The sequence below is a fragment of the Rhinolophus hipposideros genome (genome assembly GCF_964194185.1).
Source record: "Rhinolophus hipposideros genome assembly, chromosome: 18".
NCBI classification, from domain to species: domain Eukaryota; kingdom Metazoa; phylum Chordata; class Mammalia; order Chiroptera; family Rhinolophidae; genus Rhinolophus; species Rhinolophus hipposideros.
The window spans coordinates 51,768,716-51,789,386 of NC_138064.1; the positions used below are offsets into that span (position 1 = coordinate 51,768,716).

The window sequence follows — 20,671 nt, forward strand, 5'->3', positions numbered from 1 at the left end:
TATCTCTCCTTCAGTTTTAAGTGATAGCCATGCTGGGTTGTAGACCCTTGTTCTTCATCACTTTGGGAAACAAAAAATATATATAGCAAATATGTATTTTTATGTATAAATTTTACATACCATGTTCCCCCGAAAATAAGACCTAGCAAAACAATCAGCTCTAATGCATCTTTTGGAGCAAAAATTAATATAAGACCCGGTATTATAGTTTATTATATTGTATTATATTATTATATACCCGGTCTTATATTATAGTAAAATAAGAGTGGGTCTTATATTAATTTTTGCTCCAAAAGACGCATTAGAGTTGATTTTCTGGCTAGGTCTTATTTTCGGGGAAACATTGTATATATATTATTGTAGAAGTATTTTATTTAGGTCCCACTCGGTGTGTTGAAAAATATCTTAAGTGCTTAAGTGCTTGGGTGGTTTCTAGTTTTCCCTTCTTTCATCATGCTGAGTCAGACCTCTAAAAGGTCAACTTCTTGTTAAAACACAGATTTTTTTAGTGTTTGTATTTGTACAAACTTCTATGTAGTTTTACCACAAAGTCTTTTATTAAAAAAGAAATATGTATTATTCTACTCATGTTATTATTCACTGCAATTTCCTTTATACTAATATTCTTATTTACCTGAATCCTTTATTTTGATTTATGTTTTAGTCAGTTAAACAATGTATTCAATGAATTTTCTTGAGAGAGGTTACTGTTACAGTGGTATACTTTCAGAGACTTTGAATATCTGAGAACAACTACTTATTGCTGTCTTATGTAATGATGGCTTTGGGGGCATTCTATTCATTGGGTAATAATAGCATTTTTGCTTAAAATTTTTATGGCATTTAGAGCTTTAGAAGAGAAGTCTGGTAACTACAGTAATTTTGATTTAGTTTCAATAATTTTTTTCAACTCAAGTTTTTACAGGTTGTTTTCATTATCTTTGAACTTTATTAATTAATGTCTTCAGGTTATGTCTAGCTCTAGGGAAATTTTATCTCCTATTTCGGGAAGTTTGATATCCTATCTTCTCTCTTTGTTCCTTGTAGAATATTTCTCTACTTCCACATATTGGTTCTCTTACATCTGTCCTCAAACTTTTTATCTTTTCATTACCCTTTTCATCACTTTACATGTTTTTTTTTTCTCTCCTGAGTTCTAAAATAATAGCTTTAAATTCACTGCTTCTGTTTTTTTGTTTGTTTTCCATAGACAGTGTGTTCTACACTGCCTCCACTGCATTTTCTATTTTGATAATCGTATTTTCACTAGAAAGCTATTCTTCTTTTTTTCTTAAATGCAGCATCATCCTAAATTCCAGTGAATCTAAAAAAAAATAAGATTTATATTTTAGTTGTATTAACTATTAGCTGGAAGAGAGTATATGTGTTTATATTCCAACATGGAGGGAAATGATATATTTCTACTGAAAATGATATATTTTTACTGAAAAGCATAGTGCTGACTCTATGAACATTACTCTTCTTGTACCCTCCCCACCTCATTAACACTCCCTGATACATGGTTGTAGAAATCATGGAGTACCATGGCAACAAGGGTATCTCAGTATTAATGCGGCTGTTTCTTTTAGTGGTGGTGAAAAAATAGTCATCTTGAACTATTGGCTGATGAACAGTTTTTTATCTTCCATCAGATGAAAGAATATATGCCTGCATATTGCCAATATTCATCCAGATGAATTTTGGGGGAAAAAATCTCTTCAATATTTCTTGAGCACCATTTTCCTCTTTTGAACTAGAATCCAAGTAGTGGAGGTCCATCACCTTACAGTTTCTTAAATTGCACACATAATCATTCTTTCATTTTACTTTTCTTAGGGTTGCATTCTCAAGTAATTTAATTTTCCTTTTGTTGTATGTGGCTGGCATCAGCCTGCACAATGAGTTTGGGTCTAACACAACAATTTCAAAATAGTGTTTTTCTTTTATGTCTCATAATTACTGTAGGGTGTAACTCGGGCTTGGTATATGCCAGAATGGCAAGAGGCTGCAGCTCAAGTCTTCCTGCTAAGTCAGAAAGCCAGTATGCATTACTAATCTATCCTATTGCATATTACACAAATCCAAAGTTTGTCCAATTTCTTCTACAAAGCCAAAATCCTTTTGTAATCACAATATAATATTTGTCTACTCCCTTTTTTTTGGTAATTTAATATATCTTGGAGGGCCAAGCAGTTCTACATGGATGGGAAGATTCAGTCTTTCCCCAGTGGAAGGAGGGAAGGAGCATAGTGTTAGTGAATTAGAATGAGTCTGGTTGTAAATCAGACCTTGGGTCAAATCCTGGCACCATTATTTACTATGCTGTGAGCCTCCTATTTTCTCATCTGTTAAAAAGGAAGGAAGGAAGGAAGGAAGGAAGGAAGGAAGGAAGGAAGGAAGGAAGGAAGGAAGGAAGGAAGGAAGGAAGGAAGGAAGGAAGGAAGGAAGGAAGGAAGGAAGGAAGGAAGGAAGGAAGGAAGGAAGGAAGGAAAAGATAATTTCAGTCAGCTGAATTTTCTAGTTCTTAGACTTTTTTTGCTTGTTTGTTTTTTTTCCTTACTACCCTAACTCAGGACAGAAAAACAATTGTTTCTTGGCTGTAAAGGAAGTAACTATTCAGAGTCATCTCTGCCTTGGCCAGGCTCTGGTATTTGGGTTCCAGGATTAGCCAAATCTTGGGTTCTGCTCATTCTGGAAGGGAAGGCTCTCATAGACTTGTCACAAAGAACCCAACAGGTAATACCTTGTAAAGCAGTGGTTTTTACTCATTTCATTTAAGGTGCTTCTAGCTGCAGCAAATCTGACTATCAGAGGCTTAAACTATAAGGATGTTTGTTTTTTATCTCAGAATTCTGGTGATACATGTTTCTAGGTTTTGACTCAATAGTTTCATTAAGGCCCCAGATTCTTCTCCATCTATCTACTCTGCTATTCTTAGAATGTTGGCTCTTGCAAGCTGGCTGTTGCTTCATTGCTTCAAGGTGGTTACCTCCTTGGTAACTACAAGCATTACATCCTTACCCAGCTATGTTCAAAGACAGGAAATAAAGGACGTGGGATAGGACAGAGATTGTCTTCCTTTTTATTGCATTGAATTTTTTTAAATTGAATTTTTAAATTAAATGTATTGGGGTAACATTGGTTAATAACATTATATAAATTTCACGTGTACAGCTTTATAACACAATATCTGTACACCCCATTGTGTGCTCACCCCCCTAGGTCTAGTCTCCTTTCATCACCATATATTTGACTCCCTTTACCATCTTTGTCCTCCCCCCAACCCCCTTCTCCTTTGGAATCACCATTCTGTTGTCTGTATCTATGAGTTTGTTTTATTTGCTAGTTCACTGCTTTCTGTTTCATATCCCACATATGAGTGAACTCATATGGTTCTTGTCCTTTTCCATCTGATGTATTTCACTTAGTGTGATACTCTCAAGATCCATTCTTTTTGTCACAAATGGCAATGTTTCATGATTTTTGTGGCTTGATAGTATTCCATTGTATATATGTACCACATGCTCTTTATTCTCCTTTTCTTCTTTGAAAGAAGAGAAATTTCCAAAGGATTCCCTCTCCCCACAGACTTTTCTTTAGGTGTTCAATGCTAGAACCAATTATACCCTTAGCTACAAAGGAGACTAGGAAACGAGTATATGATGATACTATCTCAGTCTTTATATTGAGAGGCAGGAAAGGGAGGAGGGGAAGTAATCCCTTCAGGTCTTGTACAAAAGGATCCACTATAGCACTCAGGAATTTACTCTCCTTATCTCTCTACCTCACCTGGATGAATTAACCCTTCTTTGTGCCATAGTAGATCAAGTATTATGTGTACAAGTTAAATTTATCCTTTTAAAATACTGATTATAATAAGCACAACTATAAACAGACTTTCCTACAAGGCTGTAATCCTTGCATTTGTGTGACACTTTTGTGCTTACTTCAGCAGCAATATCTTAAGATATATAACAATTATATATCCATCATCTCAAATGATCTTCAAAATAATGCTGTAAGCTTCAAAATTCGATCTCTCTTTACATATGAGAAATAGGGGGATTAAAATTATGATCATATAGCTCACCAGTGGTATACTTGGAACCTTGGTTTTTCTATCTGAGCTTCTTTACAGTGCTTTTCATGATGTCTATAAACTTCATCCTGAAGTAAGAAAACTACACAGAAATATTTTCTCCTGCCTTATCACAATAAGGTAAACTTTTGGTATCTTTTCTAGTAGAAATAAATTGATGAAATTCTGCATCCAGTTAAAAATTCCACTATTCCTTTGTGAGAAACAGTAGTATCTAGTAAAATATAAAATGGGAATTTCCTTTGACTCAACTATACCAGTCTATAAATTTTCTATTTAATGTAAAACAAAGAAAGGCAAAATGGTTTATATCCAGTTTATATTCAAGATTTTTAATATTAATGAATTTTAAATAATAATAAGTGGTCATGAGTAGGGACTACTGAAGAAAATAGACACAGAAACCCAGGAAGTGCAGAGTCCCAAACAAGATGAACCCAAAGAGAGGCCCACACCAAAACACATAATAATTAGAATGCCAAAGGGTAAAGACAAAAAGAGAATCTTAAAAGCAGCAAGAAAAAAGCAGCTAGTTACCTACAAGGGAGCTCCTACATGACTGTCAGTTGATTTCTCAACAGAAACATTACAGGCCAGAAGGGATTGGCACAAAATATTCAAAGTGATGAAAACCAAGGACCTACAATTAAAGGTATTCTACCCAGCAAACTTATAATTTAAAATTGAAGGAGAATTAAAGTGTTTCCCAAAAAAGCTAAAGGAGTTCAATACCACAAAACCAATATTACAAGAAATGTTAAAAGGACTTCTTTAAGAAGAATTTTAAAAAGATAAAAATTGTGAATAATAAAGTGACAATAACTACATAGCTATCAACAATTACTTTAAATGTAAATGGATTAAATGCTCCAATGAAAAGACATAGGGTTGCTCAATGGATTAGAAAACAAGACCCTTACTTATGCTGCCTACAGGAGACTCACCTCAGATCGAAAGACACACACAGACTGAAAGTAAAGGGATGGAAAAAGATATTTCATGAAAATGGAAACAAAACAAAACAAAAAAAAGCTGGAGTAGCAATACTTATACCAGAAAAAAATAGACCTTAATAACAAGAGGAAAAGACCCAGTAATCCCACTTCTCGGTATTTTTCTGAAGAAACTCAAAACACTACTTTGAAGGGACATGTACACCCATATGTTTATTAAAACATTATTTACAATAGCCAAGATATGAAGGCAATCTGGGTTTTCATCAATGGATGAATGGATAAAGAAGAGGTGGTATATATATGTATACAATGGAATATTACTCAGTCTTAAAAAAGAATGGAATCTTGCCATCTGCAACAACATGGATGGACCTAGAGGGTATTATACTGAGTGGAGTAAGTAAGACAAAGAAAAACAAATATCGTATGACTTCACTTATAAATTGAATCTAAAGAACAAAATAAATAAACAAAACAAAAACAAATTCATGGATACAGGGAACATTTTGATGGTGGCCAGATGGGAAGGAGGTTGGAGGATGGGTGAAAAAGGTGAAAGGGTTAATAAGTACAAATTGGTAGCTACAAAATAGTCATGGGGATATAAAGTATAGCATAAGGAATTTAGTCAATAATATTGTAATAATTGTGTATGGTGTCAGATGGGTACTAGATTTATCGAGGTGATCACTTTGTAATTTATATAAATGTCTAATCACTATGTTGTACTCCTGAAACTAATATAATATTGCATGTCAACTGTAATTGAAAAATGAAAAGTTATTAAAAAATAAAAATTCCCAATTTTCTTTTTTTTTACTTTTTAAAAAAATTTATTGGGGTGACAATTTTTAGTAAAATTATATAGCAAACTGAATCTAACAGCACATTAAAAACAAAGACTACATTATGATCAAGTGAAGCTTATTCAGGAATGCAAGGATAATTCAATTTTAGGAAATCCATAAACATCTACGAAAATAAACATGTTATCATCTCCTTAGTCTCCAGATAAAATTCAATAAACTTTTTATATAAAGCATTCGATAGGAATTGATGGATGCTTCCTTAATATGATAAAATCTGTACAGTTCTTAATTTACTTAATATTGAAACCATAGTCTCTTTCCCCTACTAAACCCCGGAAAGAGGCAAATATATCCATTATCTTTATTTTACTTGATATTGTGTTGATTTATTGGCCAAAATAATCAGACAGATAAAATAATTAGGGGTACAAGAATTAGAAAAGAAGAAATAAACACTGTCTCTGTCAATGATATGGATGCAGTATACTTGGAAAATACTAAAGATCTAAAAAATGAAACTGATTCAAACAAGATAATTTAGTAAGGTAGCTGTAAAATTAACATGAAAAGTCAATAGCCTTAATATATACAAACAATAATCTGCTAGAAATTTCAATGGAAGAGAAGGTTTTATTTAAAAAACAAACAACAGCAACAACAGAAGATAAACTACTTAGGAATAAATTTAAAGGAAATGTGCAAAATATAGGAAAAATTTTAAACACTCCTGAAATATACAAAAAGACATAAGATGAGATTTTAAAAATGGAAAGATTTTTTTTTTGGTAGTGATAGGGTGACTCAAAATCATAAAGATATCCAATCTTCCTACATTAATATGTAAATTTAATGTTTGGGGTTTTTTGGAGCTAAATAAGTCGGTTCTAAACTTTGTATGGAAAAATCAAAATGCCCAAATATCTAGGAAAACCTAGAATGGAAGGAGTAGTTCATCTACCAGATTATGAAAAACACTATTAAGTCTCTGTAATTAAAGCGAGACTCAGGTGCGTGGCTAGATAGACTACCCAATGGAATAAAATGAAATATTCCATTACCCAATGGAATAAAATGAAATATTCCATTGAATACTGAAGTAGACCCACATGCATCTTGAATTGGTGTAGGATAATGTGTCATCATAAATCACTGGATAAAAAGGTAGACTTTTTAATCAGTGGTGTTAGAATAATTGGGAAAAGATAAAATTGCATCCATATCTCACACTATACACCATACACCAGAATAAACTCCAAATGGGTTAAAGATCTAAATGTTAACAAAATAAAACCATACAGGGATAATATAAAATGTGCATGAATTAATTTATAACCTGGGAATATGGGAAGTTTTCTCTAAATATCACAAAATCGATAAAGCAATTTGAAAAAAATGCAAAATACTCTGCATTGTAGAAAAAGATTTTAAAGAAAGTCAACAAATGACAGAGAAAAAATATCTACAACTTATATCAGACACAAAGGTTACTTAATGAGCAGTAGAAAACTGAGAAGAAGAAAAAGTCATGTGTGCAGAAATGTAAAGTTATTTCACAGCAAAAGAAAGTCAAATGGTTTTTAAACATATGAAAAGATGCTCAACGGAGTCTAACAGGTGAAGGCACCGTCAGAACCACACTGCTGCAGGAGGGGGAGGCTTCTGGAGTGCCTCCCAGGTGTTCACTCTAAAATTGCTCAAGCTCTACACTTTAGATTTTTGCAGTCTATTGTATGTAGGTTACACTTACCAAAAAAAAAAAAAAAAAGTTCTTAAAAAAAAATACCTGACATAACATTTTGTGCTTATCAGATTGGCACAAATCCAAATCTGACAACATACTCTGTTGGAAAGATTAAAGAAGACAAGTACTGTCGCTTAGCATGTTAATCTCAAGATCCATTTATGTTGTCCCAAATAGCACTGTTTCATCTTTTCTTATGGCAAAATAGTATTCCATTGTATATATATGCCACAACTTTTTTATCCAATCATCTATCAAAGGACACTTTGGTTGTTTCCATGTCTTGGCCACCGTAAATAAAACCACAATGAACAACCCAATAAACTTTAATTTTTTTAAAAAATAGAAGACAGACACTCATATATTATTGATGGGAGTGCAAAATGTGCAACCGTAGGGAGAGAAATCTGATAATATTTAACAAAATACCTTCTGACCTAGTAGTGTCACACCTCGTAACTCACACCTCCAAAACAGCACAAGGTTATATTTACTGTGCCTTTTTGGGCAATCTCCTAGGAAGAGAAACAAACCAGTGTTTACTAGTAGGAGACTGACTAAATAAGCAATGGTACTTACACACAATAAACTATTATACTGCCATAAAGAATGATAAGGACAGCCTCTAATGGGGAAGTAACAAGGTGCAGAGAAGTGTACATAGCATGCTACCTTTTCAGTAAAGAAGAGAGGGAAATAAGAATGTGTACGAGTATTTGTTTCTTTTGTGTCAAAAGACATGCAAGAAAATAACATGGAAGCCAGTGAAGAGTGTTATCCAGAGGAAGAATGAGGGATTGGGGAGGGGATTGGAATAGGAGTGAGACTTCCCTGAATATGCCTTTTTATATTGTTTGAGTTTGAAACACGAACAACTTTACATATTTAAATAATACATAAATCAAAAAGGAAACATGTCAAATTAAGACATGTTAATCCCTGAATTAAGAAAAAACAAACAAATGAACCTAACAATATATTAAACATGACCACATGAAAAATAGCCTATTCCAAGTAAATTTTTAACATAGTACTGACTCTACATCTTAGTGAGTTATATCTGAGGACAGAAAGTGCTGCAGTGAAATCTTAAACTTCACTCAGCAGTTCTATTTTTTTGCAACAGTTTTGAAATTATCATTTCATTACCATTGTAGCATAAAGCAAATAATTAAATTTGTCAACGTTTTTAGGAAGCATGATTTTTATTTTAGGAGAAGAAAGATACAAATATAAAAACAAAAACAGTAGGGGAAAATCCATAATGTTAAATTTAAATTGGAAATAGCGATATAAATTCATGATTTTTTTTTTAATCTAGGAGACTGATCATAGCAAGTTCCTCAAAACAATGATATCCCAATGACTATAAGCAAACCTACAGCCCTGACATCAGTTTCTAAGTTGTTTACCACTAAGCTCCAGCGTTCCTAGATAGCAGATTTGGTGCAGGCAAATTCTAAGGTGAGCGTGAGACTTCTTGTATCACAGAAAGCCAGAAGCACTCAAAGACTAATGGGATTATGTCAGAGGCCACAAACGCCAGATGGAAGGAACTTCCAGTGACTGAACTTACAACGATTTGAGCATCATAAGGAATAATTACTTTAATTGTTTGTCTTACATTGAATAAACAAAAACACAAGAGTACAGAGTTCTACCTAGATAGATAGATAGATAGATAGATAGATAGATAGATAGATAGATACATGCATACATACATGCATACATATAGATACACAGATAGATAGATAGATGTCATTTGCTATAACATTGGTACTGTTATGCCAATCTCCAGTGAAATAATTGATTCAGAAAATGCTTTTATCTGAAACCATTAGGTGACAATGATAAGGTAACAGAATATCCCCAGCATCGCAAAGTATCACCCACAGATTACTTGGGAATTGCCAAATGAAACACCTTTATGAGTGACACATCTGGAGTAACCACATAACTTGATGATCAAAGTTAATAGCATTAATAGTGGAGTGGGACATACCTGTCTTCTTTTTTTTTATTAAAATTTATTGGGTGACAATGGTTAGTAAAATTACATAGATTTCAAGTGTACAATTCTGTATTACATCATCTATAAATCCCATTGTGTATTCACCACCCAAAGTCAGTTCTCCTTCCATCACCATATATTTGATATTTTAATTTCTTAAGTGTGATAATGGTATCATGGCCACAAGGCAGAAAGTCCTTGTTTCTAAGAAATATTTAGAAAATAGGCATAACAAATATGACATAATGTAACAATTTTTGAATATAGGTGGTAGATATAAAGGTAATTATTTACTAAGCCTTTAGCTCTTCTGCATATTTAGAATAGTTCATAATAAATTAGGGGAAAAATGATTCCATAGAGCTGTGTGTGACTTGGAAGGATATCAAGGACAAATTGTTGAATTTAAAATGCAAGTTAGAAAACAAATAAATAGTATTCACTCATTTTTGTAAAATGTGTGTAGTACACATGAAAAATCAATGTGGTATTTGCATACTCATATTCATAGCAACATTATACACAATGGCCAAAAGTTGGAAACAACCCAGTGTCCATCTATGGATGAATGGATAAAAAAGTGTGATATGTACATTCAATAGAATATTACTGAGCCTTAAAAAAGAAGGAAATTCTGACACATGCTACAACATGGATGAACCTTGAGGATATTATGTTAAATGAAATAAGCCAGTCACAAAACACAACTACTGTATGATTCCTCTTATATGAGGTACATGGAGTAGTCAAATTCATAGAGAAAGAAAGTAGAATGGTGGTTGCTAGGAGTTTGAGGTAGAGGAAATGGGGAGTTGTTTAATGGGTATAGAGTTTCAGTTTTGCAAGGTAAAGAGTTCTGGAGATCAGTTGCACAACTTAGTACTCTTGAACTGTACACTTAAAAATGGTTAAGATGGGAAATTTTATGTTCTATGTATTTTACAACAATTAAAACTAAAAATTTAAATTAAATAAATCAATGTATATTTAGACATGTGCACAGAGTTATTTCTGTAAATTAGAGTTTCTGGGCAATTTTTATTTCCTTTTCCGTTTCCTTATTGTTCGCATTTTTTACATTAAACGTGAATCAGTTTTATAAAAACCAGAAACCTATTTTCAAAATAAACAGAACTTCTGCAGGTTTTCAATGTTTTGGAAGACATGGGGATGGTAGAGCTTAATCTCTAGGAAAACAGATTTTCAGAAAATAATAGAAATTGTCGATGCAGACTGAGAATTTTGTCAAAAGCAATAGGAATTCATTGTCCCAGAGGTGAGAAGCAAAATGGGGCTCTGGCCACCTCCTCTGCACTGAAGTTGCCGTGGACAGCCTGGCCTACTGACCCTTGCTCACACCTGAGGCCTGGAGGTGGGGCCCTCCCCGGAACCGAGCTTTGCTTGGTGTCTGGCCCGCAAGGAGGAGTTTGCAGGCTGTTGTTGACTCAGGCTGGCCTGCCTGGCTTTTCCTGCACATCCATTCCAGCACCTCACCGTGCTTGACTGCACCCCAGGGGTATGGTTTGTGACAACTTCACTTCAGAGCCAGGCTTTGATCTCACCTCCCAGGATCCAGTTGCTGTTGAAACCGCTCAGTCCTTTGAGTTTACAGTTATTACCCGCACAGCGTCCCAGGCCGATGACTCATTTCAACCCTGGCTGACCTCTGCGTTCTGACCTTCTGGCTCTGCCGGGCTCCAGGCTCTGTATCCTATTTTCGATGGAGAGCCTTACATCTTAACTTCACATAAACATACACAACACTACAGCATCATGAAAAACTTCTTTTCCAAAACTTTGTACAGAGCAATATTCACCTTTGTATCCACAGGGTATTTTGAAAAACAAATTATTACAGTTCTATTTTGTTTCTCATTAAATTAATGTTTTCTGTTTTACTTAAGGTACTGTCAACAGAGCTCCATATCAGAGTATGCCGTCATTTAAAAAAAATATTTTGAAAACAGAAAAGAACACCATAGCAAACACCTGTGCTCAGACCACCCAGAATTAACAAACGTTAGCATTTTGTAATGGTTGTTTCAAGTCTAGAATTCTTATTTTAAAATTAAATTGCGCTTCTTTGTATGGGCAGAACTGGCCTCAGGAAAACAGTGAAGGTGGCCGAACTCCTTTCCTGCTGTCCCCTGCCCTTCCCTGGCAGGCGACTTACCGGGTGCTGGTGGCCATTGGTTCTGCAGGGGGTTATGTTCTACGTCTCCCAGAAAAGCTGCACTAGCAGCTATTACCCAGGCTCTAGATGGAACAGTGAGTGGAGTCTTCAACTCTATTAGAAACGAGTCCTGGTTATGAGTCACACAAAAAGTTTCAAGCAGAAAAGGAAAGTTTATTAGAACAAAGGAAACATATCATAATTTTGCAAGGGGATCTCAGGCACTTGACCTCAGAAAACAAATGCATCCAGGAGCTGAACAGCTGTTGGAATCCTAGCTTGCTTATGCTTTTCTCTGCTTCATTCTTTGTTCTTACTCAATTCACATGTTGGAAAATAGCATCCCACAGCTTCTGTGTTTATGTGACACATCCAGCCACATAAAGTGATGGACTGGCAGAACTTCTGTCATAATTCCACATGAGGGAGAGAAGCTGATTGTTCTATCCTGGGTCAGATGTCCATCTCTGGTCCAGCAAGCTCTGTGAAGCATGACCAAGTCATGTACACAAACATGGCTGCCAGGCCCTCACTTCTGTGATCTTGTGATTCACAGGGCTGAGGGCTATTTTCAAGAAGGAACCTCCCTCTCCTGAACATGGCAGCATATTTTCCAGGGGACAATCATGGCAGTTTGAGAAGCACACAATTGGAGTTTCAGCAAAAGCTATGAATGATTCTCTAGGCTAACCACCTTAAACTTGGGAAAGCACGAGAGGATATTGCTGATGGTGGGGAGAAGAATGCTGTAGACCAGCCCTGAGAGCAAACAGTACAGGTGTTTTTTGGGGAGGCCTTCTGTCACTAAAGGGACCAGTGCTCTTCCAGTTCTCAGAGGCAGTCAGTGTCCAGCATTTTATCAGAAGAGTTCTTAAAGCTGCCGCCCCTTGTCCACCCCCTCAGCCACCATCCAGGTGCAGGCTGGAACAGTACGTATTTGGTATGCACAGAGATTCCTGTGTTTACGAATGGACTATGCTTTACAGATGATGCTGTTTCTGTAGCCCTTCTGTGAATATTTAGACTCTGATGTACCAGGGACATACTGAGAAAACAGTGATAGTCTAACCCCAAACTCCTCCAAAGGGCTTATAGTTTGATGTGAACTTCGCATGTATACTTGCATATGGCTGACTCTATTTTTGAGCAATATGGCATAACAGGAACACTTCCTGTTCTGTCTACATACTCTCTCATTTCTAAAGGTCTGTGCTTGGTTTTGGCCTTGTAAGCCATTTCCAGTATTTTCTGGAATAAACAGGATCGATATATCTAAATATATATACGAGTATAATGAGATCATGTATATATTTCTATACCAGCTTATAAAAATGGAAGCTTAATCCTAACAGTAATACTATTTTGACCATATGGAAAATGATCATTTATAATACTTTTACCTAAAAAATAATTGTGAAACTCAGACTTGGGATGGAGAATAGGCGTCCTCCATGGGGGCTATGATGTGGAGTATCACAGATAATTTACGTTGGCTATCTTTATGTGCTCAGGAAAAGCCATTTCTCTAGGCTCTTCCAGCCGCCGGTGCTGTGTGTTTCACTTTTTGAGGTCAGGGCTACAACCTCACTCTGCCCAACCAGGAGCATTTTGGATGGACAGTCAGATGCATAGAAACACAGTGGCTTCACCCAACCTCAAGAGGGCTTAGCTCTAAGAATGACACAGGACTGTTAACAGCACAGCCTGCAACGTAATAATGGGCAGTCTGAGGACCCCAGGCACAGCCTGGGAATAAGGTGTGCATGTGGGTATGAGACAAGAGGCAGAGAACATGTAGACAGACTGCACGGGGAGCCTTTCACTCTAGGGTCCCCTCAGCTTTTGTCCTTCTTCGTTTCAGCCTCCTACCTGAGGTTATGTGAGGGTCATCCATTCTCAGTGCTGATATGCCTCCTCGCCAAAGCCGTTTACTCATGACTGATGGTTGAGAGATTGGGGCACAGGGGCCTGGTCTATCCTCAGTGAGTTCTTGTCCTACATACAGTATGCGTACCCCCGTAATTCCTTGTCCTGCTTTCAGTACACATACCCCGGTAATTCCTTGACTTACTGCTGCAAGGAGAACTCAGCCAAGCCAAGGGTCAAATCCTCCTGTGTCCCGATTTCTGAGACAGGTTACAAGCCATCTGTTAACCCAGGGCCGGGTCTTCCTGTTTGTATCCCAAGCACAATGTCTGGCATTTGGTACTTGATAAGTAATTGTCTAGTGAATATTCAGTTTTGAGCTCTGAACTTTAATTATTTCATATTCAGGTGGTTCATATATTGAGTGTTTATAAATAAGTAAATGATTGCCTGCAAACAAAACTATTAATTTCCCATTTTAAGAGTAATTTGTATCAAAGGCTTTTGGCCCTTGTGCTGATAAAAGGCATGATGAATGTAACTTAAAGTCCTTAGCTATTCTCTTTTAATCTGTCTTTCAGATTATTTGAATATATTTTGCTCTACAAAGACGGAGTGATGTTTCAGATTGAACAAGCCACCAAGCAGTGCTCCAAGATCACTCTGACGGACCCCTGGGACCCTCTTGACATTCCTCAGAACTCCACCTTTGAGGACCAGTACTCCATAGGAGGGCCTCAGGAGCAGATCATGGTCCAGGAGTGGTCTGACAGAAAGTCAGCTAGATCGTGTAAGGGTTCAAAAAAGTATGGGAGGGTTGCAACGCAGGAAGCATGATGGGGAAGAAATGTGTAAGTCCATAAGGAGGGTAGTTGTTAAGGAAGTTTACAAGCTTAATTGAATTGTTTAACCTCCCCCCCCCACACACACACCCATTGTACCCTGCTAGCTGTGTAGCACCAGGAGCTAAGCATCATATTTGAAACACCTCAGCCTTCTAGCACCACCTGTATCTTTCTGCCACATGGACTTAGCCTTGACTCTGACATTTAATGCTCCCCCTCCTCCCTAAGACCAGTGGATATGGAAGGGTGCCTCCTTTTCCTCCCCCTGCATCTCTTCCTAAAGTTCCAGTGACCAGATTTACTCCCATTATTTTGAGTGTCTGCTTTTATACATACTAGATGTGAAGCTCTGCTCTGCTCTGGTCTGCTGCCAACACACCTACCCCAAACTGTGTCAAAAACACAGGCCTTTATGCTGCGAGAAACAGTATGGCAGTTCACCAAAAAATTAAGCATAGAATTACCATATGACCCAGCAATTCCTCTTCTGGGCATATACTCCCCAAAATTGAAAGCAAGGACTCAGATATTTGAACGTCCATGTTCATAGCAGAATTATTCATAATCATCGGAAGGAGGAAACACCCCAAGTGCCCATCAACAGAGGAATGGATAAACAAAATGTGATGTATTATTAATTATAATTGTATTATATTAATTATAATTGTGTAATATTAATAATATTCAGCTTAAAATAGAAGGACATTCTGACAGCATGGATTAACCTAGAGGACATTACCCTAAGTGAAATAAGCGAGTCACTAAAGGACAAATATTATATAATTCCACTGATATAAGATAATGGAGTAGTCAAGTTCATAGAGACAGGAAGCAGTAGTAATTGCCAGGGGTTGGAGGCTGGGGTGGGGATAGGGGACGGGCTTAACAGGTACAGAGTTTCAATTGGGGAAGGTGAGAAAGTTCTGGAGAGGGTGGTGGTGATGGTTACACGACAATGTGAATGTACTTAATGCCACAGAAATGTGCTTAAAAATGGTTAAAATGGTAAGCTATACATATTTTACCACAATAAAAACAATACAGGTGTTTTGCCTGTTTTCTATATTAAAAAGTCAACTTCCCTTCCTCTTATAGATGAAACCTGGATTGGCATTTATACAGTCAAGGATTGTTATCCCGTCCAGGAAACCTTCACCAAAAATTATAGTGTGATATTGTCCACGCGGTTTTTCGACATCCAGCTGGGCATTAAAGACCCCACAGTGTTTATTCCCCCGAGCACGTGCCAGACGGCCCAGCAGGAGAGGATGAGTGAGGACTGCTCCTAGTAAGCCTGCCCACACGGAAGTGACAGCACACGACAGCAGGCGCCACGGCCGCCGTTCAGAACGGATTTGAGACTTGAGAGATGAGAATCTTCTTTGGAGACCTACCATCATTGTAGGAAGATAAACATTGATGTGGGATTTTGGTACAGATGATGTTGACTACTCACGCTGTGTTTAAAAGAGGGAATAGGATGGAGACTGGTGGTAGGAACTAAAGAGATGAACATGGGGGCTTTGTGTAATCTCTCTGGGGCTGTGCTATCTGCGTGTGCAGGTCTATATGAAGTGCTGTGGCTTACACAGGGCTGGGAGTCAGCCGGAGCAGTCTGCCTCAGCAGGGAGGAATGTTTCGTTACTGACATTACTGAAAATTGCCAGATTGCACCTGGTGATAGTAAAAAGCAGAACAATTTTGGTCAGTTTTATTATGAATTTTGAAGTTCTCTACAGATAATGAGCCCTGGATTGCCTGCACCAGGGTGGTGACTGCTCCGTCTGCCCCACCCCCACCATGCTCCCTTAGCTACTGACTGAAAAAGTGATCCCTTACATCCCTTCCAGACTTAACAGCTTTATGGCATGAGCCAATTGATGTCAACAATTTGGGAGGAAATGCAAGGCTATAAATCAAAGTAGTTATTCCTCTCAAGAGACATTTTAAACAAAAGAGTTTGAAAATCTTAATGCCTATCCCTGGGTAAGCATGAGCCATGTATGCTTTTTCTATGTAGGAGTATTGATGCTTGTGCTGAATCATCACAGACTTGTCAGGAAACCTACAGACACAGGTAGTATTTCCAAAAATAGCACTGACCTGGGAGTCAGAGGACTACGGCCTCCAAAGCCCAGGACTAGCATCTCCTGTACTCGAACTCCTTGAGTTAGCTAAATGCACTATGCTTTCCCTCACCTTAGCCTTCCTGGGACATTGCTTCACAGCCTCCTTGTCTAGGTGACTTCTGCTCATCCTTCCCAGGTCAGCTCACACTTGGCCTTCAGAGAGCTGCTCCCAAGCCTGGACTGAGTGCACCTTGCAGCTTAAGCCTGCTGTTCTCACAGTACATATTTATGCTGTGAGTTCATTTCCTGCATACCGGACACTATCATACGCTAGCCTGGCTATGAGCTCCTTGAGTACGGGTTCCTTTACTTTTATATGCCCAGCACCAAGTAAGTGCCTGGCACATGGTCAGTGCCCTACAGGTTTGTAGAATGGAGAATGCCAGCCTCTCTGGTCCTTAGATTCCACACCTGTTAATGGGGTTGGATTTGCTGATCCCTAGCGAGACTCCTAGTCATAAAATTTAGTATTCTAAATTATTCTACAACTGTGTTTCTTCTGTACATCTATTTATCACCCATTAGAAGGCGAAATGTGTGACACCTATATTATGCTGAAAACAATCTGTATTACTCACAGTTTACATTATTTCAATAAACAAATTTAATTGAGTTTTGAAGTGTTCTTTGATATGTTTGCTTTTGTAATAAATATGAATTATCTTGGTTATGAGGGAGTTTAAACTCCTCTCTAATGAATAAAGTGCTGCATGTGATCTAAACCACATTCATTTTGCTCTCTCAAAATCTTGCTCTTCCACTTCAAGTCCATTTGCCTCGGTCAGAAGCCTTCAGGTCATTTTTGACCTATTTTTCTCCTCCCGTGCTCACAGGCAGTCGGTGTCCAGCATCCTATCAGAAGAGTTCCTAAAGCTGCTGCCCCTTGCCCACCCCCTCAGCCACCATCTAGGTGCAGGCTCTTCACACTGCAGGCCTGCACAAGATCTTCATACTCTCTGTCCTTGCCCTGGTCTTTTCTTCTAGATACCCTCCTCTGCTCATTCATTCATTCCTAAGCCAACCCTGAAGCCTTGTTATCGCCAGTGCCCATGCTGGTTCTTAGAGTCACAGAGCAGGGTGAAACCCCACTAAGGAATGAACAGACAGGGGACTGTCACAGAGGCCTTCGGGTGGGCCAGCCTGATAACGCCTTTGTGACAGTGTTTGCCCTACTTCCTGTCTCTGCATCCACAGGATGGCCCACTGCTCTCCAGACCGCACATCTCCCTTAGCTGTGGATCTCTGTCTGTGCTCGTGCCAATGGGCACTCAAAGGAGAAAGAAAAGGAACTCCTTCTGTTTTATTCAGGGGTATGCAAAGTGGATGCCTTTTCATTTTTTAGTTAGTCTGTTTTAGTAGTTAAGCCATTTCACAGAAATGAATACAAAGTCCCCCTTCCAGAAGGATTCTATATCTTGTGGGACCTCCATATACACACCTGGCGGTGCCCAGCTCCTGTGGTTCTCTACTGTCTAAAGTAAAGCAGAGTTTTCTTAGCACGGTGTCCAAGGCCCCTTAGATCAGCCCCTTTTCCAAATCAGCCCCTTTTGATTTCTTTTTCAGTCTCGGCACTCAGTGCTGCTCTTTCCCAACTGCCGCAGAGCCTGAGAAGTGAGGCCTGTGTCACCTCTGGGTAGCAGGGGGCTTTCCTTAGTCACCAATCTTATGTAAAACTCGCTAGTGACCATCCTCATGAAAAAGAAGAGGGTCCCTAAAAAGGGCAGGGACTAACCCTATTGATGGAGAGGGACATGCAGGGTCTCACCTGCAGCCATAGTCTTCCTGACAATGGGCCTGAACTAGGCGTGGGTACAACTCTGTGGATACCCTGCCTCATGTGTCTCTGAGCCGTTAAGCTACATCACAACTTACCTCCACTTCTCCCAAGGCAAATAGACAGGATCCTTGCAAGCGCTGAGGTGTTCACTAAACTCTGCCTTCAGTTCTGAAGACGCAGCCCTGGGACAGCCACCCTCCCCTCTCTCCCGTTACGCATGCGAATCAAAGGGGCCTGGCCTTTCTGCCCCTGTTGCTCTATCAGCAGGATGACTTTCTTACAAGAAGCTTTGCTAACAAAGATCATGCTGCATTTCTCAAATTTGGAACACATTTTAAAATTATTTAAAAATTTTAAAAGGCCAAAAAGTTTAGGGCTCTGAGGAAATATCCCATGAAATACACTTAATTTCCTACCAAGCTAAATTCCGCATCATTGGAAAACCCAACCCTCACATCTTGCTCATCTTGCTGGATTTTCTTTGCAAATTCCATCTTTCCAATATTCCCTCTGTTATTTTAAATCATTTTCCCTATGTATTCACCTGTACAATATGAGGGCATTTTTTTCAGTTTTTCCAAGTGTGTAGATCCTATCTTCCTGCATCTATGCAAAACACCTCAAATGCAGGAAAGGTGTCCTTGCCACACTTGTTGAGTCAAAATGACTACGATTTGAGGAGAGAATGAGCCTCCTCAGCTAAAGTCTTGTGAATAATTTATGAGATATAAAGGCCTTGTAATTAAACATCTCTTTAAAGGACAAACTTAACTTTCCATATTGATATTTTAGTGTAAATATTTTCTTTTAAGAACTATGCTAGGATAATTACAATTGAAATATATTTTTATTTGTTGTAAAGCAGAATTTTTAACTCAGCTGCATGTATAAAAATATATGGAGCCTCTAAATTGTTGCATATTTTATTCAGGAAGAGTGATACTTACTTTTATGATACCCCAAATTAAAAATTCATATTGTTTTCATTAGAGCAAAAATTAACTCAGTATCATTACAATATCATTTTCATATTTAAAGGTAGAAAATGTAATGTAGCCTCAGCAATCAATGACTTGGCTATCATTAATCTATCATTTAGGAATATTTGCATTGAATACCACATACAGAACATTTAGGTAATCTGAGTATATTTCTCTGTTCTATGCTACAATTGCAGCTATATCATTCACAGTGGTACACTGTATAATTATTTTAATGAACATTTGTTCAAATCCCACAGCCCAGTCTTCTTTTGCTTTATCAGGAGAATTTTTGATGGCAAAATATGTACTCTTCTTACTAAACCATGATGGCTAACATTGTAATTTCAGTTGAGTGTTAATAAAGAAAATTATCAAAAAGCACAAATAAGTCAAAGGGTTATCTTGTGAAGCCAAGTTTACCATTAAATTCCATTATAAAATGTGGAATTCTCTTCAAGGAAAATAAAGTTGTGTAAAAACAAAATTGAAAACATTTTTTCTTTCAGATTTTTATTAAAAATTTAGCAAACATACAATATTATATTAGTTTCAGGGGTACACCGTAGTTATACATTTATGTACCTAAAGAAGTGATCACCACAATAAGTCCAGCAACCATGAGACACTGTACCTACATGTTATCACAATATTGTTTACTATATTCCGTGTGCTGTACATTACATCCCATGACTTGTTTGTTTTATCCCTGGAAATTAGAACCTTTTATTCCCCTTCAGCTTTTCCCCCCTTTTTAATTTTTTTCAATTACAGTGACATTCAGTATTATTTTCAGGTATGTAGTATAGTGATTAGACATTTATATAATTAAAGAAGTGATCCCCCTGATTAATCTAGTACCCACCTGGCACTATACATAATTTTTACCATATTATTGACTATATTGCCAGTGCTTTATTTTACATCCTGATGACTCTTTTGCAACTACCAATTTGTACTTCTTGATCCCTTCACCTTTTTCACCCTGTTCCCCAACCCCCTGTCATCTATCACCCCAACACATCTAGCACTCATCTGACACCATATATAGTTATTACAATATTATTGACTATATTTTTTATGCTATGCCCTACATTCCATAACTACTTTGTAACAACCAATTTGTACTTCTTGATCCCTTCACCTTTTTCACCGTGTCCCCCAAACCCCTGTCATCTATCACCCCAACACATCTAGCACTCATCTGACACCATATGTAGTTATTACAATATTATTGACTATATTTTTTATGCTATGCCCTACATTTCATAACTACTTTGTAACA

At 37.5% G+C, this 20,671-nt stretch overlaps 1 protein-coding gene across 1 annotated transcript in view; it reads left to right on the forward strand.

The window, feature by feature from the left end:
• EPDR1 (ependymin related 1) overlaps nt 1–17,372 on the forward strand; it is a 35,601-nt gene extending 18,229 nt beyond the window's left edge. The window contains exons 2-3 of the mRNA XM_081079302.1: nt 14,237–14,445; nt 15,596–17,372. Of these exons, the coding sequence (XP_080935428.1) occupies nt 14,237–14,445; nt 15,596–15,789 (403 nt within the window). The 3' untranslated portion in view covers nt 15,790–17,372. The remainder of the gene's footprint in view (nt 1–14,236; nt 14,446–15,595) is intronic.
• The last annotated feature ends 3,299 nt before the right edge of the window (nt 17,373–20,671 follow it).